An 18,590-nucleotide genomic window follows, 5' to 3' on the forward strand; every position below is an offset into this window, starting at 1 on the left:
CTGACGAGTAAAAGCAGAGTGCCCCTTTAAGATAAAAAGATCTATCAACCAGCAAGCCTAAAAGTGTCCTTGAAATGAACAAGGCTATTTGACAGAAAACCCTTGAGGGACATTTTAATAAAAATAAATAGTACTACAGATAAAGCAGGGCATAAAAATGAAGATATTTCTTTAGAGTGTACAGGCCCTTCTGAGACCTTCAATCACAATACATCTGCGATGAAAGGCCAACTTTTAGTCAGGTAACTGCTCTACACTGCCTTTCTTTTTAAATTGAAGTGTCTGAAGAGACACTATATTGCATACGCGGACACTTGGTATTGAAGTTTCTTTTTGGAGTTAAATATAATATGAAAAACAAGCTAGAACATTAGCTCCAATTTCATATGCTAAGCATAACGGTCAAACCACACAGAGACACAGAAAGGTCATATAGTGGCAAAGTGGACGTACTGGCCATGGTGAATGTGTGTACAACCACAGCTCACAAAACCAATAACTATCCATCTGCCTTGCAGTTGTAATGCCACACGAAGATGGATTTTACGTCAGTCATGCACTTCTTTTGTGGGCCACAGTGGTAAAAATAGGTTATAAGGAGATTATGCCTTTCTCAGTTCTTTCTTTGTGAGTGTCAGATAAGTTGAGGAACAAAAAGCAAGAATCACAACACATTTACCTTCAGTTTTACAAATAACTAGTGACATCTTGGTTGTTGTTTTTTTGAGCCTGACATGTTCTCAAGATTTTCATCTGTTTTTATTTCAGCAAATTATTGCCTGTGAAACACTCGCTCATTCAATTGTTTTTACTTGTTCTGGACCATTTAAATACATCAGTAGGTCTGATTTGTTTGTACTTTTCAAAACTTTTCACAACCACATTGGAAATGTCCACTTTGACAATGAGCAAAAATATCTGTACCATTTTGTTAGAATCATATGGCAATCTAATCTAAAATGTAGAAGATCCATAATTACCTAATCATAACAATAAATGCGCACTCTTTGAAATAAAACTACTGGAAATGTTGCAGGGGGGATTTGATCGATGTTGGTATGTTTGGAAAATGACCACTTTAGAATATACCCTGTACCTTTTCTTTGTTACCATTAAAGCCAAGGAGGCCTCTTACAAAATGAAACCCAGATGCCATCTCTGGAGCGACGGTGTCCAAATACGGCCCAATTATCAAACAGGAATGCACATTTCATTTAACAGAAAATGGTCAGAGGAACACCTTCTTGTGAACTATCTGTGTGCCCAAACATGTAAACAAATAAGATTTCCACAGTTTCAACTTTATAAATGTACTGTGTATGTAACCTTTATGTATTTGACAGCAACATTTTGTGAACCTTAGGGTGCACAAATGTGTTTTTTTCTTCTACAAGATGACACTGGCGACCTTTAAAAAATATCTTCAAAATGTTTCTTATAAATATGGAAACGTATTTTACCTCACTTGAATTTGAAAACTAAAGCAGGGAAATATAGAGTATGTCTGGCCATTAAATAAAGCAATTATGTTCCTAATATTTAGGAATAAGAGTTGCAAATATGAGCATTTTAGCATTTATTCATCTTGGATTAAAAAAACAAACAAACCAATATCGCACTGTTTCACTGGAGGGCGCTAACACAAAGCACCAGGTGGCCAGGGAACAACTTGAGAAAGGAGGAGGCCATTCACTAGCCTGTTTTAGCTACACACACTTAGCTACTGTTAGCTAGCCGGCGGCTAACGAGCAAGCTAAAACATCAGTTTGTCTTAATGTCGTCCGTCTCATCAAGTGATGGCAGGAGAACGGTGTTCACAAACCGAAGCTGGTGAGTGCTGTGCGTCCATTTGATCCGCGACAAAACATTTAGTATTCTCACAGTTTGCAGCTGTGTGCCTACTAACGCGCTAAGCAACCGAGTGCAACCCGGAGCTAGCTAACGTTAGCTCGGCTCAATAGCAACATTAGCTAGCACCAAGCTAACACACTTCTGTTTATTTTCAGAACTGTATTACCTCATTGCCAGATTTCTACAGTCTGGACCCTGTAAAAAGGCATCACAGGTAACGACACACGATAAGCAAGATATTGACTAAAATCGTTGGAAAATAATTGAATAAGTAGCTGGTGCTAGCAGCTAACGCTAACTGTGTCCGTCTGTTGTTAGATTCTGATTGAGGAGCTGGAGGAGTATGAGGTAGGTTCAGCTGGTCCTTTCTGTGTTTATTGACATGTGAGGTTTCCGTACTGTTGCGTATCAGTTCGCTTTTTTGGGCAACTTTTCAGTAATTGTGGCTGGTGTCAGATAAAAGAGCGTGTTGCCGAGCCGCGGACATACTGGCAGTTTGGTGCCGTCTCTAACCGCTTGTTTTTTAACTTTAGTTGGTCCCTCAACGATGGAGTTGGGACGGGAAGAAATACAAACGGACCTTCGAAGACTGGGTGAGTGTGAACTGTCATAATTAACCTTTTAATGAAATAAAGCATATAACCTTTATGTTAATCGACAATTATCTCTTAGCGATGTGAATATTTTAATCAAATGATCCACCCAGAAGAGACGCGGCGGTAATGTGTTTGTGTTTATTTGGACACATTTAAACATTTATATTAGTACAGGTCCGTTGGTGAATAACTATATATAGGCTTTGGTATTGTGTGGGCTAGTAGGAGGAGATTAGAGACGAGGGTGGGTAGTGATAGGCTGAGCCAGATCCAGAGAGCTGTCAGTCATCCCTTGGAGCCAATGAAATCACAGTTGTATTTGCGAGCGAACCGGAACATTCGTAAGAGACTCTTGTGATTGGCTGTGAGTTTATCTCTCCCCCTCCCCTCCCCTCCCCCCCCCCTCCCTCTCCTTCTTCAATGTTTTTCAACTAGCTGCATTACAAAACCATGTCACAATAATTATAAACAGGAAGAGAATAAAATAAGTTAGGTCATTTTTGAGGAAGAAGTAATAAATTACAGAAAGTCTAAACGGCGCTTAGACTTACATTGTAGTTTAAATCGTGTCTTTGAGGATGTTGTGTTCCAGTCTCATAAATTATGAAATAATTAATAAAAATATCGACAAGAATCTAGTTTTGATACCAGCTGACATTTTGTTGTTTAAAGGGAAATTAATGTGTGTTTTTAAATGGACCTAAACGGATGAATTGGTCGGGCCAACATATTGAACAATATTAGCTTATTGCTGATATTTTGGTTTATATGTACACGTCTGCTGATGTCTAAGATGTCCCAGTCTGTACACGTCATGGTCACAAATCTTCAAATTGATCAGTTTAAATAATTGCGGTGCTGCCTGTAAAAAGCACTGTCTGTTAAGCGGAGCTGGAGTTCATTTAATGTCTTCAAATGTTTTATTTGTTTGTTATAGCATTTTTTGAAAATGTAACAGAGATGATAATATTTTAGTGTTCGTTATTAAATGCTACTTATGTATTGGTTTGTGTTATTGTTGTTGTTGTTATTATTATTAATAGCAGTCTGTGACTCCTGCAGGTGATTTTGAACCAGCACATTCCTGCAGACTATCTGCTCCGTGTTTGTCAGCGCATTGGCCCGCTTATAGAGAAGGAGATCCCACCTAGTGTTCCTGGAGTCCAAACACTTCTGGGGCTGGGAAGACAGTCCTTGCTTCGTACTACCAAAAGTAAGCCTTCCTCTCCAATCCTGTAGTTGTTTGTTTGGTAATAGATCTGTATTTAAATCAGTGATCATTCCCATTCCACAATATGTTTTTTAATTCATTACCTGTGTGATTTAGGTTGTAGCCACAAAGTATGTAGTGGCTCAGCTGTTGCTGCACTCCACCGAGGACGTCCACCAGAACCTCCGGTCACCAATGGAGAGGCTCCCAGTGTTGGTGTGTAAAACTTTCCAAAATATATTTCTACCCATTAAGAGGTCCCGAAGCCCCGAGACCAATTCAATTAAATCTGCTTTAGCAGTCTGTTGCTTCCACTAATCATTGTCGCCTGTCTTCATATCAAGTGGCCATCTTGGATGCCCGCCAGGCCACAGGCACAGCTCGCTTCAGCCAGGCCCTGCCGTCTTCCTCCTACCAACATATGAAGATACACAAACGTATCCTCGGCCACCTTTCTTCAGTCTACTGTGTAGCCTTTGACCGCACCGGCCGTAGGATATTTACGGTGAGTGGTGATTTCTGGTTCAGATGATTACTGCAGCAAAACTCTACTTGTAGGTTTTCACTAGTTGGTGTTTCCGTCTGCTGAATCGCACTTGAGCAAACTATTGGCAGGGGTGAAGTACGTGAATAGAAGATTCCAGATGAGTGACGATGGAGGCTCTTCAGTCGAAGCTAGTTCCCAGTGAAACAGTCTTTTTTTTATTTGTTATCAATGTCCTTTGTGATTTAGGGTTCTGATGACTGCCTGGTGAAAATCTGGGCCACAGATGACGGCCGGCTCCTGGCGACCCTCCGCGGCCACTCAGCGGAGATCTGTGACATGGCCGTCAACCACGAGAACACCCTCATTGCCTCAGCAAGCTGCGACAAAGCCATCCGAGTGTGGTGCCTACGTACCTGTGCACCCATCACTGTGCTGCAGGCCCACGGCGCCTCCATCACGTCCATACAGGTGAGACGGGTGCATTTTAAAGGAATAACTCGACACAAATCTGTGAATGCAGCACGATGTTTTAACCAACACTAACACTAACACTTTCTTTCCCTTTTAGTTCTGTCCTGCTGTCAAAGGCACAACGCGGTACCTGGGCTCCACCGGTGCAGACGGCATGGTGTGTTTCTGGAAGTGGCACTCGCTCAGCATGAAATTCCAGTAAGTGTTTTAAGCATCATTTGAAGGTTTTTAAGCTTCTTTTTGTCGTTGTTGTAGATCTACCATTTCTAGCTCTAGCAGTTGTCCGTCTCCATGGAAATATCTACAGCTGTTGAGTTTCTCCTCTTTTCTTAGTGATCAACCCGTCAAGTTTGTCGAGCGGTCGCGTCCCGGAGTTCAGGTCTCCACTTCCTCCTTCAGCAGTGGTAAATTTCCCTGTCTGCATATATTATGTAGCCCAGACAGCGATGAAGTACTCTGTATTTTAATCATTGTGGGATTTTTTTTGTTAAATTAGTCCCTTTTGGCAAAATGGGAAATGTTTTGATAGTTTGTTTTAAGATATTAGTAGTGCTTATTGATATAAGGATATTGTTGGAGACCGCATATGTTCTTGTCACGTCCATTTCATTCTTTCTTCACTGTTAATAGGTGGCATGTTCATGGCCACCGGTGGCACTGATCACTTGATCAGAGTCTACTACCTTGGTGCTGACACTCCTGTGAAGGTCTCTGAGATGGATGCACACACGGTGAGAAACAAAACGCATTCTTGTTCCATTCTGTTTACCTCCATTGAAACAAGATCTCTCCATAAATTCAATACATGTCTCCGCTTCCTGTTTCAGGATAAAGTTGTAGTCGTCCAGTTTAGCAATAACAGCGACAGGTGAGTGTGCTTGCTGGGATCATCGACTTCAAATAGTTTTTCCGTGTGGTTTTTCGAAAGCCTCTGACTTGTGTGTGTGTGTGTATGTGTCCAGCCTAAGGTTTGTGAGCGGCAGTCGCGATGGCACAGCCAGGATCTGGCATTACCAGCAACAAGAGTGGAAGAGCGTCACTTTAGACATTGCTTCCAGGCTACCCGGGTAAGAGAGAGAACAACATTACAGAGTTTGATGGAGCCCCGCTCAGTGTTTCATGCCTCGATGGGATGTTTTCCTCCAGGACTACTGTCACCAACGGGGATGATAAAACCAAGCTGGTGGTGACCATGGTGGCCTGGGACCGTGCAGACAGCACCGTCATCACAGCGGTGTCCAACTACCTGCTCAAAGTGTGGAGCACAACCACTGGACAGCTGCTGCATGTTTTATCCGTGAGTGGCTGAAGCTGGTATTTTCTGCTGTGCACAAATGAACAAAAGTTGCCGTTTTTGACCAACCGACCGCTCGATGCTCTCTCTCTGTTCAAGGGTCACGATGACGAGGTGTTTGTGCTGGAGGCTCACCCGTTTGACTCGCGCATCATGCTGTCTGCCGGCCACGACGGCAACATTTACATGTGGGACCTGACCAAAGGAACCAAGATCCGCAACTTCTTCAACATGGTAATTCATCCAACTATGGTCCCCCATCAGTAGTGTTCTCTCTACGCTATCATCGAGCTCATGTTAACACTTCTGCTTCCAGATTGAAGGGCAAGGCCACGGGGCTATTTTTGACTGCAAGTTCTCTGCTGATGGGCAGCATTTTGCCTGCACTGACTCACACGGCCATTTGCTCATCTTTGGCTTCGGCTGCAGCCGACCGTACGAGAAGGTAATGACACTTAACTGTTAAAAACTTATTTACCATTGAAAAAAAATCTATTTTTAAATAAATACAATAATAAATACAGTTAGACATCCTGGTGGATTTGAGGTTACACGTACTGCTCTTTAATCATAAAATCTGAATTGACGCCAAGTGTCAACAAGGATCTGAAACATTGAAGGCAAGACTGCAAATAACCATCAAGAAGCTTTCTTGTAACTTCCTCTGTGTCCTGATCTGCCTTGCAGAGGAAGGAAGCAAGACAAAGTTTTTTTCTCCCCTCATTATCAACACTAACGTACTCTTTATTCCCCTCAGATTCCTGACCAGATGTTCTTCCACACGGACTACCGGCCTCTCATCCGTGACACTAATAACTACGTGCTGGACGAGCAGACGCAGCAAGCCCCACACCTCATGCCTCCACCCTTCCTGGTGGATATTGATGGAAATCCTCACCCTCCTCACTACCAGCGCCTGGTGCCCGGAAGAGAGAACTGCAAGGAGGATCAGCTGGTACCCCAGCTAGGATACATGGCTAACAGTAAAAACCTGCTCATTCATTACTCGTACCGCTCAGAATGCTTGTATAGTAATTGTAGAGTATTTATTGTAAGTATAACTGAGAGTTTGACCCAAGATCTGCCTCTTTTGCTGCTTAGGTGATGGAGAGTTGGTTGAGCAGGTACTTGGCCAGCAAACGGCAGAAAACAGAGAAAGCCTGTTGGACGATCTCATCAGACAGTTGCAGAATGAGCAGGACGAGCGTCACAACGAAGAGGAGCCGGCTCCAGGTGCAGATGCAGAGGGTATGTTTAACTGTACATTGTGCAAAGTAAAGTTGTTTACAGGGATTTAAGGTTTTATATGTTCTTGGTTTGTCTAGTGTGCTCAGTGGGACTTAACTTATGCCTTTTTAAAAGTCTGAAATGTATTGTAAAACTGAGCATTGTGCGGGTTGTTCACTTCTATTCCCAAAATGCCATATTTGCCAAGTAAGGTATTGTCATAATAAACAAATCTCTTCGTATTTTCAGCGGGTGATGAAGCAGAGGTGGAGGCCTCCTCTCCGGCTGCTGAAACACACAGGAGTGGGCAGGTGGGCGGGGTGTGGCAGATGCAGCACAATGCCCTGCGTAGTCAAGTGGCCACCGAGAGGGACCTGCTGGCCTGGAGCCACAGAGTGATGGTCAATGAAGTGCCAAAAGGCATATCCAGGTGAGGCAGAGATAGTTAGATGTAAGGACATTGCAGAGAGTCGATTTTAGATTTTTAAACAAATTTATATTTTTATATATATGGGGGGTTTTTTTGTGTTCATTTCATGATGGAAATTATACATTTTTTATTAAGAGTTGTGGAGGAGTGCAGACGAGCCAAAGGCGACATGGAATGTTCTCTATACAATGCAGAGAGGAGGAAGAAACCAACAGCCTGCACACCCAAGGTATGCAATGCTTACCTTAAAAAGAAAAAAAAACGATATATGCCGATTCATTCCTGCTCGACTTATTTTCCAACCTCCATCCGCACACTTTGTAGAGCGATCTGCTGACTTCGCGCCTGCGCTCCCTGCGGCCGACCAAGAAGAAGCAGCAGCGCCACGCCTATCAGACCCGCTCAGCTCAAGTCCGCCGCGCCGGGACCAGGAGCCGAAATTCCAGCAACCGACGTAACTCTGACAGCCAGTTGGACTCTGACAGTGACGGAAATGTACGCTCCGCCTTTCTGCTCTACATCTCCAAACGTGACATGACAAAGTGGAGCAATGTCTGTTTACCAGCATTCATAACAGTGACGGTGCTTTCTGTCTTTTTGTTGACAGGCAGCAGCGCAGGCGGAGCAAAGCGCAGCCTCCTCTGATGGTGAAACTCAGTGGCAGAGCGAGAGCAGCTCCAGGTGAATGTCTTTTACCGAGTGGCCTTTTCAAGATGTAGTTACGATAGCCCAACTCACGTCACCCCTTTTTCCCTCTCAGCAACTCCTCCAGTGAATATTCTGATTGGACAGCCGACGCTGGGATCAACCTGCAGCCGCCGAAGAGACCGACCAGGAGGTCTGTACAGCCCAAAGGTTACAGCAGCTCTGAGGAGGAAGAAGGCGATGGCGAGGCAAAGGAGGCCAAGAGGAGGGATAGTGAGAAGAGGAAGAAGCCTAAGGAGACCAAACAGGTACGCTAGCAGCCCCTTTACTCACAGTGAATGTCTCCATCACACGGTGCAGGAGAAGTTCTGGACTTGATCATTTCGTTCTCATTGCACATACCTAGAAACCCACAGCCTCTCTGGCTGGACTCGATGCGGAGGAGTGGCTTCCACCGTCGTGGATAATGGAGACCATCCCACACCGCTCTCCTTTTGTTCCTCAAATGGGAGATGAGGTAAGGAGTGTCCCTCTCATATCAAACCGAAAAAAATAAATTTTTATCGCTTTCATTTTGATCACGATTCTCCTGTCCTCCAGCTCATCTACTTCAAACAGGGCCACCAGGCCTACGTCCGGGCGGTGCGCAGGGCCAAGGCCTACAGCATCAACCCTCAGAAGCAGCCTTGGAACAGACTCGACCTCAGGGTGAGGCGCAGTGTTATTTAAAAGGCAGTGTTGCGTAGAGGCCCTCACATGCTCCATTAGACGAGCTGTTCAGAGAGTTTAACGGCAGACAAATGTTGTAACTTTCGGAAAGTGGTAATCTTATGGTCAGGCCCACTTTCCAGGGCAGTTGGCCAGGTACAAAAAATTGGCAGAGCTGAAATCCTTTCCTCCACAATCCTCTCCGTCGGTGTTTCACCACTGTTCACAGCTGAACCGCATAGTTCACCTCTGTGGTCAGCCTGCTGTGGTTATTGCTAATTAGCTAAGCTAAGATGGTGAACATGGTAAACGTTTTACCTGCTAAACAACAGCACGATAGCATTGTCATTGTTAGCATTCAGCTCAAAGCAACGCTGTGCCTAAGCACAGCCTCACAGCGCTGCTAGCATGGCTAACATGGCATGATAGTCGCTGCTTGGGCTGCTGCCTGTAGCATCTTCCATACAGATGTTGTTTTTGGCTTCAGGGGGATGTTGTGAATGAAAACAACTTGTGGAGAACAGCTTCACTGTTTTACCCTTTTGTGTATTTTCCTCTGCCCCCTCCAGGACCAGGAATCTGTGAAGGTGGTTGGGATTAAATACGAGGTGGGACCTCCCACCCTCTGCTGCCTAAAACTGGCTTTCTTGGACCCAGTCTCAGGGAAAATGACCAATGAGTCTTTCTCATTGAAGTAAGTATTTACATGCAGTATAAACAGTGCAAGATAATAATTGTTGAAGCATGTGCCTTTCATTTCATTTTTCATTCCCACACTCTAAAGGTACCATGACATGCCCGATGTCATAGATTTTCTGGTACTGCAGCAGTTTTACAACGAGGCTAAAGAGCACAACTGGCAGCCAGGTGAGTGTTTTAAAGTGATGTGTTTACCACTCATGATTTGATTTTACTTGACCTATTACTCACCTATTATCATCAGGATGTTTTCCGACATACACAGTGCTGCATAAATACAAGACACAACATTTAACCAAACAACAAAACCACACTGCGAACATTTAACACATCAGACACAAAAAGTGGATGCATTGCAATCTATTCAATCACTTCCTTTAGTGTTCGACCCAGGTACACTGAGGCCTACTTAGAACCCGAACTCTGACTTACTAGTTTAATAGGCTGAGGAACTAAACAGTTGTTTAACATGATCTATCTAGCCTGTGGGGCTCTAAATCTTTTGCATGATGGCAAAAGCTGATTCTTCAAATAAAATGTCTGTGAGAGGAGTCTGATGTATCAATACCAGCCAGAGACAACATTCTTTTAGTGTACGCGGTTTAAAAACAGATCGAGAACATGTTCGTTGTCGTGGATAGTGTACCGTCCGTCTCTTTTGTTTGATCCGGTCTTCGCTTTGCTCTCCTCCAGGTATGAGGTTCCGCAGCATCATTGATGACGCCTGGTGGTTCGGCTCCGTGGAGGGCCAGGAGCCTCTGCAGCCAGAGTACCCAGACAGCCTGTTTCAGTGCTACGCAGTGAAGTGCGTGTGTGTTTGTGCAGTGTTTGTGCTGCTGGAGTGTATCTCAGTTAATGCTCTTCTTTGCTGACCCGATATAACGTGTCATTACACTTGAATCAAATAAGCGATTGTAATCTTGCACACAGTGTGATTTCATTATTAACTAATTTTCTTTTTTCTTGTTTCGTCAGGTGGGATAATGGAGAGCGGGAGAAAATGAGTCCCTGGGACATGGAGCCTATTCCTGAGGAAGGTCAGTGGAATTATTAATGTGACAATTCCATCAAGTTATTAACCGATGCAATTTTTGTAATATCGAAAGATTTCACCAAGTTTAAAACACAATTGTGCTCCATTTAAAACTGCAAATGAATAGACGTACTGTATGATAGAGCATTTCCAATCAAACTGGACTATATGTCAATGTCGAAGGATATTACTCCAAAAAATCATTGAATTATGATACATTTCTTCTCATTAATTGATTTTGAAGTTAACTCCTTTTTGAAATAGAAACTAGAGCATTAAGGCCACATTATGGTTGTGAATCAGTGCTTTAGAAGACCTTTTAGTAGAATACAAGTATTTTACATAGTAGTTTTGAGCGATTAACTAAATACCTTTTAATTTTCTGACACGTTTTGTGGCTCCATCAGCGGCGTTGCCTGAACAGGTTGGTGATGGCGTGGAGGTGGCCGAGGAGGAGCTGATGGCTCTGCTCTACACGCCTCAGGAGGGAGAATGGGGCGCTCACACGCGAGATGAAGACTGTGAGAGAGTCCTCCATGGCATCGATCAGCTTCTTACACTGGGTATGCCACCAAAGGGTCGACGGCTGTTTGTTCGTTGCGGGGAAAAAGTCTGATCTCGTACGTGTTTGATCTGGTTCCTGTCTGTCCACAGAGGTAGCCAAGGCATTCGCGTCACCAGTGAACCTGCGGGAATACTCTCTGTACTGCACCGCGGTAGCTTACCCCACTGACCTCAGCACCGTCCACAAACGACTGGAGAACCGCTTCTACAGGTGAGGCAGCGCACATAGACACACATTCCACCCTCGCCGTAAATTCAAAGTCCGGATGCCAATGCGTTGACATTTGAGCTTGAAATGTGTTTTTTCTCGTCTGCTGCAGGCGGATCTCTGCATTAATGTGGGAGGTGCGCTACATTGAACACAATGCCCGCACTTTCAACGAACCCCAGAGCCCCATTGTAGCAACGGCCAAGGTGGTGACTGATGTTCTCCTGCACTACATCGGGTAAGACGCACCGTTACATGTAATAGCCACCTCCATGGTATTCTGGGGTAACCAGAATGTAGTAATGAACACTGCTGCACATGTGTCTGATGCCTGAGCCCTCTGTCTCCTTCAGCGACCAGAGCTGCACAGACATCTTGGATCTGTATCACAAACTGAAGTCTGAGATCAGCAGTGGAGGAGAAGCCGAGGTGAGTGGTTGTTTGTTGTTGGGTAACATTAACATTAACATTATGGTAACTGTTCTTTTCATTAGATTACTGTATTTGCTGTAAATAGTCGTTTTAAGTTTGTATGTGTGCCTCTGCAGGCTGAGTTGGATGTGGACTCTGACACCCCGGGCACATCTTCAGGACATTGGGTAAGAGCGACCAGAGTCCAGTGTCTTAGAACACCACAGACTTAAATCATCTGCAGTAGCTCCGGTCTTAATTCATTTAATCTTCTCTCTGCCAGGGAGCCGACCCGAATTCCAAGAAGCGTGGTGTGGTTTTGGATGTGACTCTGTGGCTAGGTCAATGCAAAGAGCTGGTGCGTCGAATGATTGTCTCGCCAGATTCCGAGCCGTTCAGGCAGTCAGTGGACCTCTTTGAGTATCCGGTAAAACAACTTTTAAATGACATGAACAATGCGTGCCGAGGGTGTGTAATTATATGCAGAAGTGAAATCAAAATGAACCTCTTTAACGTTTCTACACCACCTTCTTTTGTGCAGGACTACAGAAACATCATTGACACTCCCATGGATCTGTCTACAGTGTCTGAGACGCTGGTAGCAGGGAATTATGAAAGCCCGATGGAGTTTGCCAAAGACGTGCGCCTCATTTTCAGCAACTCCAAAGCATACACGCCGAACAAGAAGTCACAGGTGAAGTAGCATCACTGGGATTGAAAATGCGCTGCGGCCGTATCTGTGTAAGGTCTGACAAAGTGGCAGTCCAGTAGATTCTCTCTGACCGTCTTGTTTTATGTCTAGATCTACACCATGACCCTCAGCCTGTCGGCCTTCTTTGAAAAAAACATCATCTCCATCATCTCCGACCACAAGTCGTCCATTCAGAATGAACGGCGGGCTCTTCAGAGACTCAGTTACAGAAACCGAATGCACAACGGAGGCAACTCCCCGCCTATTAGCCCCTCCCCCAGGTGCTGATCCTCATCGACAATTCCGACACTCCTTATTATCTAATTATCTTTTTCATTCCAGTGTGTCTGCAGCTCCTGAAAATATCTCAAATGTGCTACTTTAAACACGAGGACTGTTGTACGCTTATCATTCAGATTTAGAAAGTCCTAGTCTGGATGTAAAAAGCTGTTTCAAAGCCTTACAGTTACGCTGCAGGCACCCTGCTGTTACATAATGAAGTTAATTATTCTGTAATGTTGCGTCTTCTCCCTGTTTCCATATGTCCAGCCCGAAGGGGAAGCACAAGTCAGGGAAGGTGTCCAAGCCAAAAAAATCCCAGACCTCAAAGAAAAGTCGTTCTCATAGATCACATCAGGGTAAGACTGCACTATTGTGGCTGACTGTGTTTTTTAGGTGCTAGTATTGTGCAGGATCTTGCTGTTAATTGTTTGGTTGCAGTGTTTGTGTTGTAAAAAATATTTATATGTGATTTTGACTGCAGAAGGAAATTGTTTTTTCCTTTCATAGATACGGTATTGACACGTTTAAATTGAGCACGTTGCAGCTTTGTGTAATTCTGTGCTTACTGAAGATCAGACGTAATGCATTACACGAGGGAATGTCCCGTGAAAAGTAATGTGATTACACTCCCGATTAGTAATTAGCCGTCTGTTGTTGTTGCTGCAGCTCAGCAAAGCAGCAGTGTAGCAGAGGAGGAAGACGTCCAGCCTTCTTCCCCAAGTTCAGGGACGAGGAGCGAGAGCAGAAACCAAGGGCCGCACCGGATGACCCGCAGCCAAGCATCTCCAGTGAAGAAGTCAGGTATGACGAGCGATACTTTTTCTGACGGAAACGTATCAACATCTTTCATATAAATGTGAGGTTTAACGTTCAGGTTGCCGAAATGAACCATCGTCCTCTTGTGTTGCATCAGGGCACCAGCGTCACCTGCAACTAAGTAACGGCTCCAGACAGCGCCACAGACGAGAGGCGCCGCCGTCTGACAACGAGGAGGATGAGGAGGAGGAGGAGCAGGAGGAGGAGGGGGCGGTGTCCGGATCCAAAAGCTCCTCGTCGGAGTCATCCTCCACCTCATCGTCCTCCTCTTCCTCGTCCTCGTCGGACAGCGAGAACAGCTCTGAGTCTGAGATGGAAAAGTACGTGGAGGGGGGAGATCATGACTACAGCAAAGCCCCCTGCCTGTCAGTGCGCCACTCGGCCAAGGGGAAGGTGGCAGCCTCAGGGAAAAGGAGACACAAAGGAGGAGAGGACGCGGCACAGAGACCTAAAAGAGCACGAGTGCAGCAGCCGGTAGAAGAGGAGGAGGAAGACGAAGAGGATGAGGATGAGAACGAGGAAGAGGATGATGAGGATGATGAGGAGGAGGAGGAGGAGGAGGAGCAGCAGCAGCAACCGGTAGATGTAAGACATGGCAAGGAGGAGGGAGAGCTGGAAGAGGAGGAGGAGGAGGGGGATGAAGAGGAGGAGGAGGAGGAGGAACCCAAGGAAGAGGAGGAGGCCGAGGAGGAGGAGGAGGAACCTGAGGAGGAGGAGGAGGCCGAGGAGGAGGAACCCGAGGAAGAGGACGACGAGGACAACTCTGATGGGGTGCAGACGGGAGCAGCAGCGGCGACGGCAGCAACGGCGAGCAGTCTGAGAGGCAGCCAGTGGAAGTCTCGGCGGGTCAACACACGCAACCAGGGCCGCAGGACAGTTCTGTACAGGGACGAGTCGGAGGACGATGGCCGTGGGTCGAAGGAGGACCCCCTCAACCTGGGCCGGTCCCGCTCAGGACGGGTACGCCGCATGACTGAGAAAGCCCGAGTCAGCCACCTCATGGGCTGGGGTCACTGACACGACGCCCCTTTTCAAACCTCAATTAAAAAAAACAGACTGTTTAACGTGCGTAACACTTCAGGGATTTTTTTTTCTTTCTTTTTGTACAAGTGTATATAATATATATATATATATATATGACTTTTTTTTCTTTTTATCCGACACTGCTTATGACTCTCAAACTGATGGTGCTCATGTGTTGCCAAGTAGTTTCCTTCAGACAGAGCCACTGTACAACACGGATAATCTCCAACTGGACTAACTCACCTCGGCCTTACTGCTCGCTGGAGGAGCTTTTTAAGAAGCGCCGCTGCTCCTCTTCTTCCTCCTCCTCCTCTTCCTCCTCCTGCGAGTCTAGTACTAAACACTAAACCCCTCTGTCTCCTCCTCCTCGTCCCTCCCACGACTTTTCTTGCTCCTGGTCACCAAAGAAAGATACGGAGATGCCAAAAAAAAACGGTGCTCATGTTTTTATTTCTCAGTTGTTGTTTTTTCTCGACGAGTAATTTAACAAAACTCTCCACGCTTAGCGGCCACTATAGTTCAGTCACGACCACCACCGGACATGTGCAGTGTCACTTAAGGTCACTGATGTCCACTTCTTTGGTACTTTCCTCACAACCACACGCCTTAGTTTTCAGAGCTGATATCATTGAGATGGAGTTCTATCTGTGGCTCCAGTGTAGTCCAAAGTGTAGTTTGGGCACGAGCAATACTTGCAATACTAGGAGTCAGAGTGGCTGAAGTCAGTAGAATACAGTACCGTAGTAATAACACAGCTCCCACAGCCCTTGTCGCACAACTTGACGTCCTTGGCCTGTGAATGTTAGATGTTCCTCCCCTGCTTCCCTCTCTGTGGTGTTCTTCAATTCAGTTATTTAGTCAGAATTGGGTGGTTGTTTTTGGTTTTTTTGTAGGGTAAAAGTGATTTTCTGGGGTAAAAAAAGCCACTGCACCCTGTTAGTATTTCTACTGTTGTACTCCCGGGTGGATCAGACCCATTCACCTTTTCTCAACCCAGCATGTGCAGACGCGAGGTGTTCCCGGTGTACTCTCTTCCACAGAAATATTTATTTTTTCATTGCATTGTACTTTAACTGTTTGTTATGTTAATAGTGATGAGGAAGATGAAATATTTGCACATTTATCTTCTCCATGTGGCAGCTGAGTAATAGAGAAAGAGAGAAAGAAGTGATTTTTTTTTTTTTTTTGCGTGTGTGTAAGAATGTTTAAATATTCAGTCTTTGTTTTATTTTAGTTTGAACAAGTAAAACAGGATACAACGAAATCTATTTCAACTTGTGTATGATGACGCTGAAGGTCTCGTCTGATTACACAATCGCGTGCGTGGCTTCTTTCGGCCGTTTCTTAGCTTCAGGTAGATCATCTGCACAGATTACTGCTTTTTTCTTTTTTTTTCTTTTTTTTGTTCATTATATGCTACAATCAAAATCACTGTGTGTAGTTTTTTTTCTGCCTAGTTTTCTAATGAGCGATTCCTCATCGTCGATTGGTTTGTGTTTCTTGTATAATTGGATCCTTGTTGTCTCACCAATAATGTTTACTTCGCAGCTTGTGTGTGGCTGTCGGCTGGCAAATCATTTGAGACGGCGTCCATGTCGGGAGAAACCAGGAAATCTGACTCACAAATAGTCAACACTGGGTGCTCTAATCCGAACACGCCTCCTCCGTCACTCTGCCTCTGTACGGTCGCAGACATCAGAGAGAGGCCGAGGAGGTGGTTCTGTTTTTTAATTTTTTCCGGTTGAGGGGGGGCGGGGTGGCTGAAGAGTTTGGTCAGCGTCAGGTGCTCTGAGATATTAAAAACACACAAATCAGCATCAAGGGTGCTCCGAGCGACAGCATTAACTGAACTCTTGAAATTATTCTGGTTGAGTGTGAGAAGACTATGATTCATATTTTGGAATCTTATTTTCATATAGTAGATGGCTTTTAGTCTCGCCTCGATGCGTCAGATTAGTTGATGACGGATACAATAACATTCTACTGTAGGTGGATTAAGATTATGTGACTGTCTTTTATACGCAATAATTTGATTGTATGTGTTTTCTTTTTATAATAAAAAAACAAAAAAAGATCTTAAAATGAAATGTTTTGGTCTTCTGTCTAGATGTTTGAGGTCTCCTGAAGCTTCACGAGCGGTTCAGCAGCACTTAAACTGAGTCATCTGTCGTCTTCTTTTTTTTAGAAGAATCAAGAGGCTCAGAATACCGGGGCTGTCTCGCCACTGTGATAGACCGCTTTAAACCTCACTGTACCATCTGCATTACTGCATCAATGCACTGAGAGCTGGGGTGAGTCAGACGAACAAGGTTGAGCTGTGACGCACCTTGCTCTGCCGCTCCTAGAAACTGCAGAGGTGCTGGAGGATCATGGGAATTAAAATGGATTAAATGCATAAAAGTCACTTTAAAGGGTGCCAAGGGGGCAAAGCACTATGTCATCTACTCCTGTGGAGGACAAAAGTTGAAAAAAGATGACCATGGTGTATAAATGAGGTCAGGTGAAGTTTGTGTTCTATATTTCATTGGGATCAGTTACAATAATTACATTATTAGGATGTAGATTAGGATTACATGGTTCTGTATGGATGCATAAATGAAGTAACAGACATGCGATGCTGGTGTTCTTCCTTCAGATAATTACAGGTATCAGCAGTGGAATACCCAAATAGCATGTATAGTCTTCTATGTAAGACATTCAGGAACTAACAAAATATCCATCAACCTTCCTGATCCCTCCATAAATAGTGTAGTTTTTTTTTGTGCAAATACAAAAACAACGCTCAGGTTTAGGATGTATCTGATGTACTGCGGTGAGAGCCGTCAGGATTTGTTTAAGTGTCGTACCTAACAACATATTCTTATAGTATTTCAGTGTTGAGGACCAGCAGGAGAGTGGGAGTTGTGAAATTGGAAAAAAGTGACTTAAAATGTAACAACTCAAATGAATTAATGATCTAAACCGTACTTTCTCTATCATCTTAGATCATGCATGTGCATAACCACATACATACAAATGTAAAAAGGTTTGGGTACTCTGCATGCCATTAATAAATAAGAAACTACAGCTTAATGAAATTAAAACTGACAGTGAATCTCAGACCACCAATGGAAGACTCCAGACAAAGAGCGGTTGTGTTATATTTATTACCACAGTAATGCAACAATCTGAGCAACTATATCAGAACAGGAATATTTGAGTTTCTCTACTGGTGAAACAGTTCCGTAACAATACACAACATACCCAAAGTCTCGAGATAGATACATCACTTCAAAGCTACATAGGGCACTACTGCACACAGGATTTTCTAATGTCTTCTAGTTAGTTACGAGATTCACAAGCATGTCAAACACCATCATTACTCAACAACAGCTATGTGCATTCACATTGTGCTTCAGTCTCAGATTTAGTTTGAGCAGCCCACATATCCTAACCTGTGCTTAAATTGTCTCTTTTAATAAATATATACACTGAATACATGTACTAGCTATGCATACACAGCGATCAAACACACAGGGACAGAGTGCAATACCTGCTGGCTGCAGTGAATAATTGAAATGTGCAGAAACATTTTTGTTCACGATGGCAGGCAGAACCCTGACAGAACATTCACTATATAGGTCCACTACAACAAACAACTGTCACCATGTAGTGTACACAGGAAGATTATTCAGCCTGTTGGAGTTTGGGGGGGAAAAACAGAATTCAACATGCTCTCTGTGTTTTCAGCAGAAAAAACAAGACAGACGAGGCTTTCTTCATGATAACATCAGGAGGTGAATCCTTCAGATGTTTCTCGGACATGGAATAGAAGAATGGATGTGATGAAATGAAAAGGGAATTCAGCGATATTTATAAACTCTCGCACTATGCCAAAATGTTACAATGCAAAAGCACGACTAAACACTCTCTAACACCTTAACATCTGCCACTGATCTAAGGGG

At 44.3% G+C, this 18,590-nt stretch overlaps 1 protein-coding gene across 1 annotated transcript; it reads left to right on the plus strand.

The window, feature by feature from the left end:
* The first annotated feature begins 1,705 nt into the window (after window positions 1-1,705).
* Window positions 1,706-16,704, plus strand: brwd3 (bromodomain and WD repeat domain containing 3). Its single transcript, XM_079171573.1, has 40 exons — window positions 1,706-1,830; window positions 2,007-2,065; window positions 2,170-2,199; window positions 2,385-2,444; window positions 3,510-3,660; window positions 3,775-3,873; window positions 4,002-4,162; window positions 4,391-4,612; window positions 4,713-4,813; window positions 4,949-5,019; window positions 5,246-5,346; window positions 5,443-5,483; window positions 5,578-5,682; window positions 5,762-5,912; window positions 6,009-6,143; window positions 6,226-6,354; window positions 6,667-6,892; window positions 7,011-7,157; window positions 7,386-7,566; window positions 7,702-7,795; window positions 7,891-8,061; window positions 8,174-8,247; window positions 8,327-8,519; window positions 8,618-8,728; window positions 8,812-8,919; window positions 9,489-9,613; window positions 9,704-9,786; window positions 10,312-10,423; window positions 10,594-10,655; window positions 11,059-11,214; window positions 11,306-11,426; window positions 11,536-11,661; window positions 11,777-11,852; window positions 11,972-12,022; window positions 12,118-12,261; window positions 12,376-12,528; window positions 12,637-12,806; window positions 13,075-13,163; window positions 13,474-13,608; window positions 13,721-16,704. The coding sequence occupies exons 1-40, from the start codon at window positions 1,797-1,799 to the stop codon at window positions 14,638-14,640; spliced, it is 5,478 nt and encodes a 1,825-aa protein (XP_079027699.1). The 5' UTR covers window positions 1,706-1,796; the 3' UTR covers window positions 14,641-16,704.
* Window positions 16,705-18,590: the final 1,886 nt, after the last annotated feature.

The sequence above is a fragment of the Pholis gunnellus genome, assembly GCF_910591455.1.
Source record: "Pholis gunnellus genome assembly, chromosome: 13".
In the NCBI taxonomy this organism is placed as follows: Eukaryota; Metazoa; Chordata; class Actinopteri; order Perciformes; family Pholidae; genus Pholis; species Pholis gunnellus.

Excerpts from the sequence above, each read along its gene's own strand:
- brwd3 (XM_079171573.1), top strand. The coding sequence starts at position 1,797 with ATGGCAGGAGAACGGTGTTCACAAACCGAAGCTG. Across the intron at positions 4,163-4,390 it reads CCGGCCGTAGGATATTTACG|GGTTCTGATGACTGCCTGGT; the intron begins GTGAGTGGTGAT and ends TTTGTGATTTAG. Across the intron at positions 12,262-12,375 it reads TGGACCTCTTTGAGTATCCG|GACTACAGAAACATCATTGA; the intron begins GTAAAACAACTT and ends TCTTTTGTGCAG.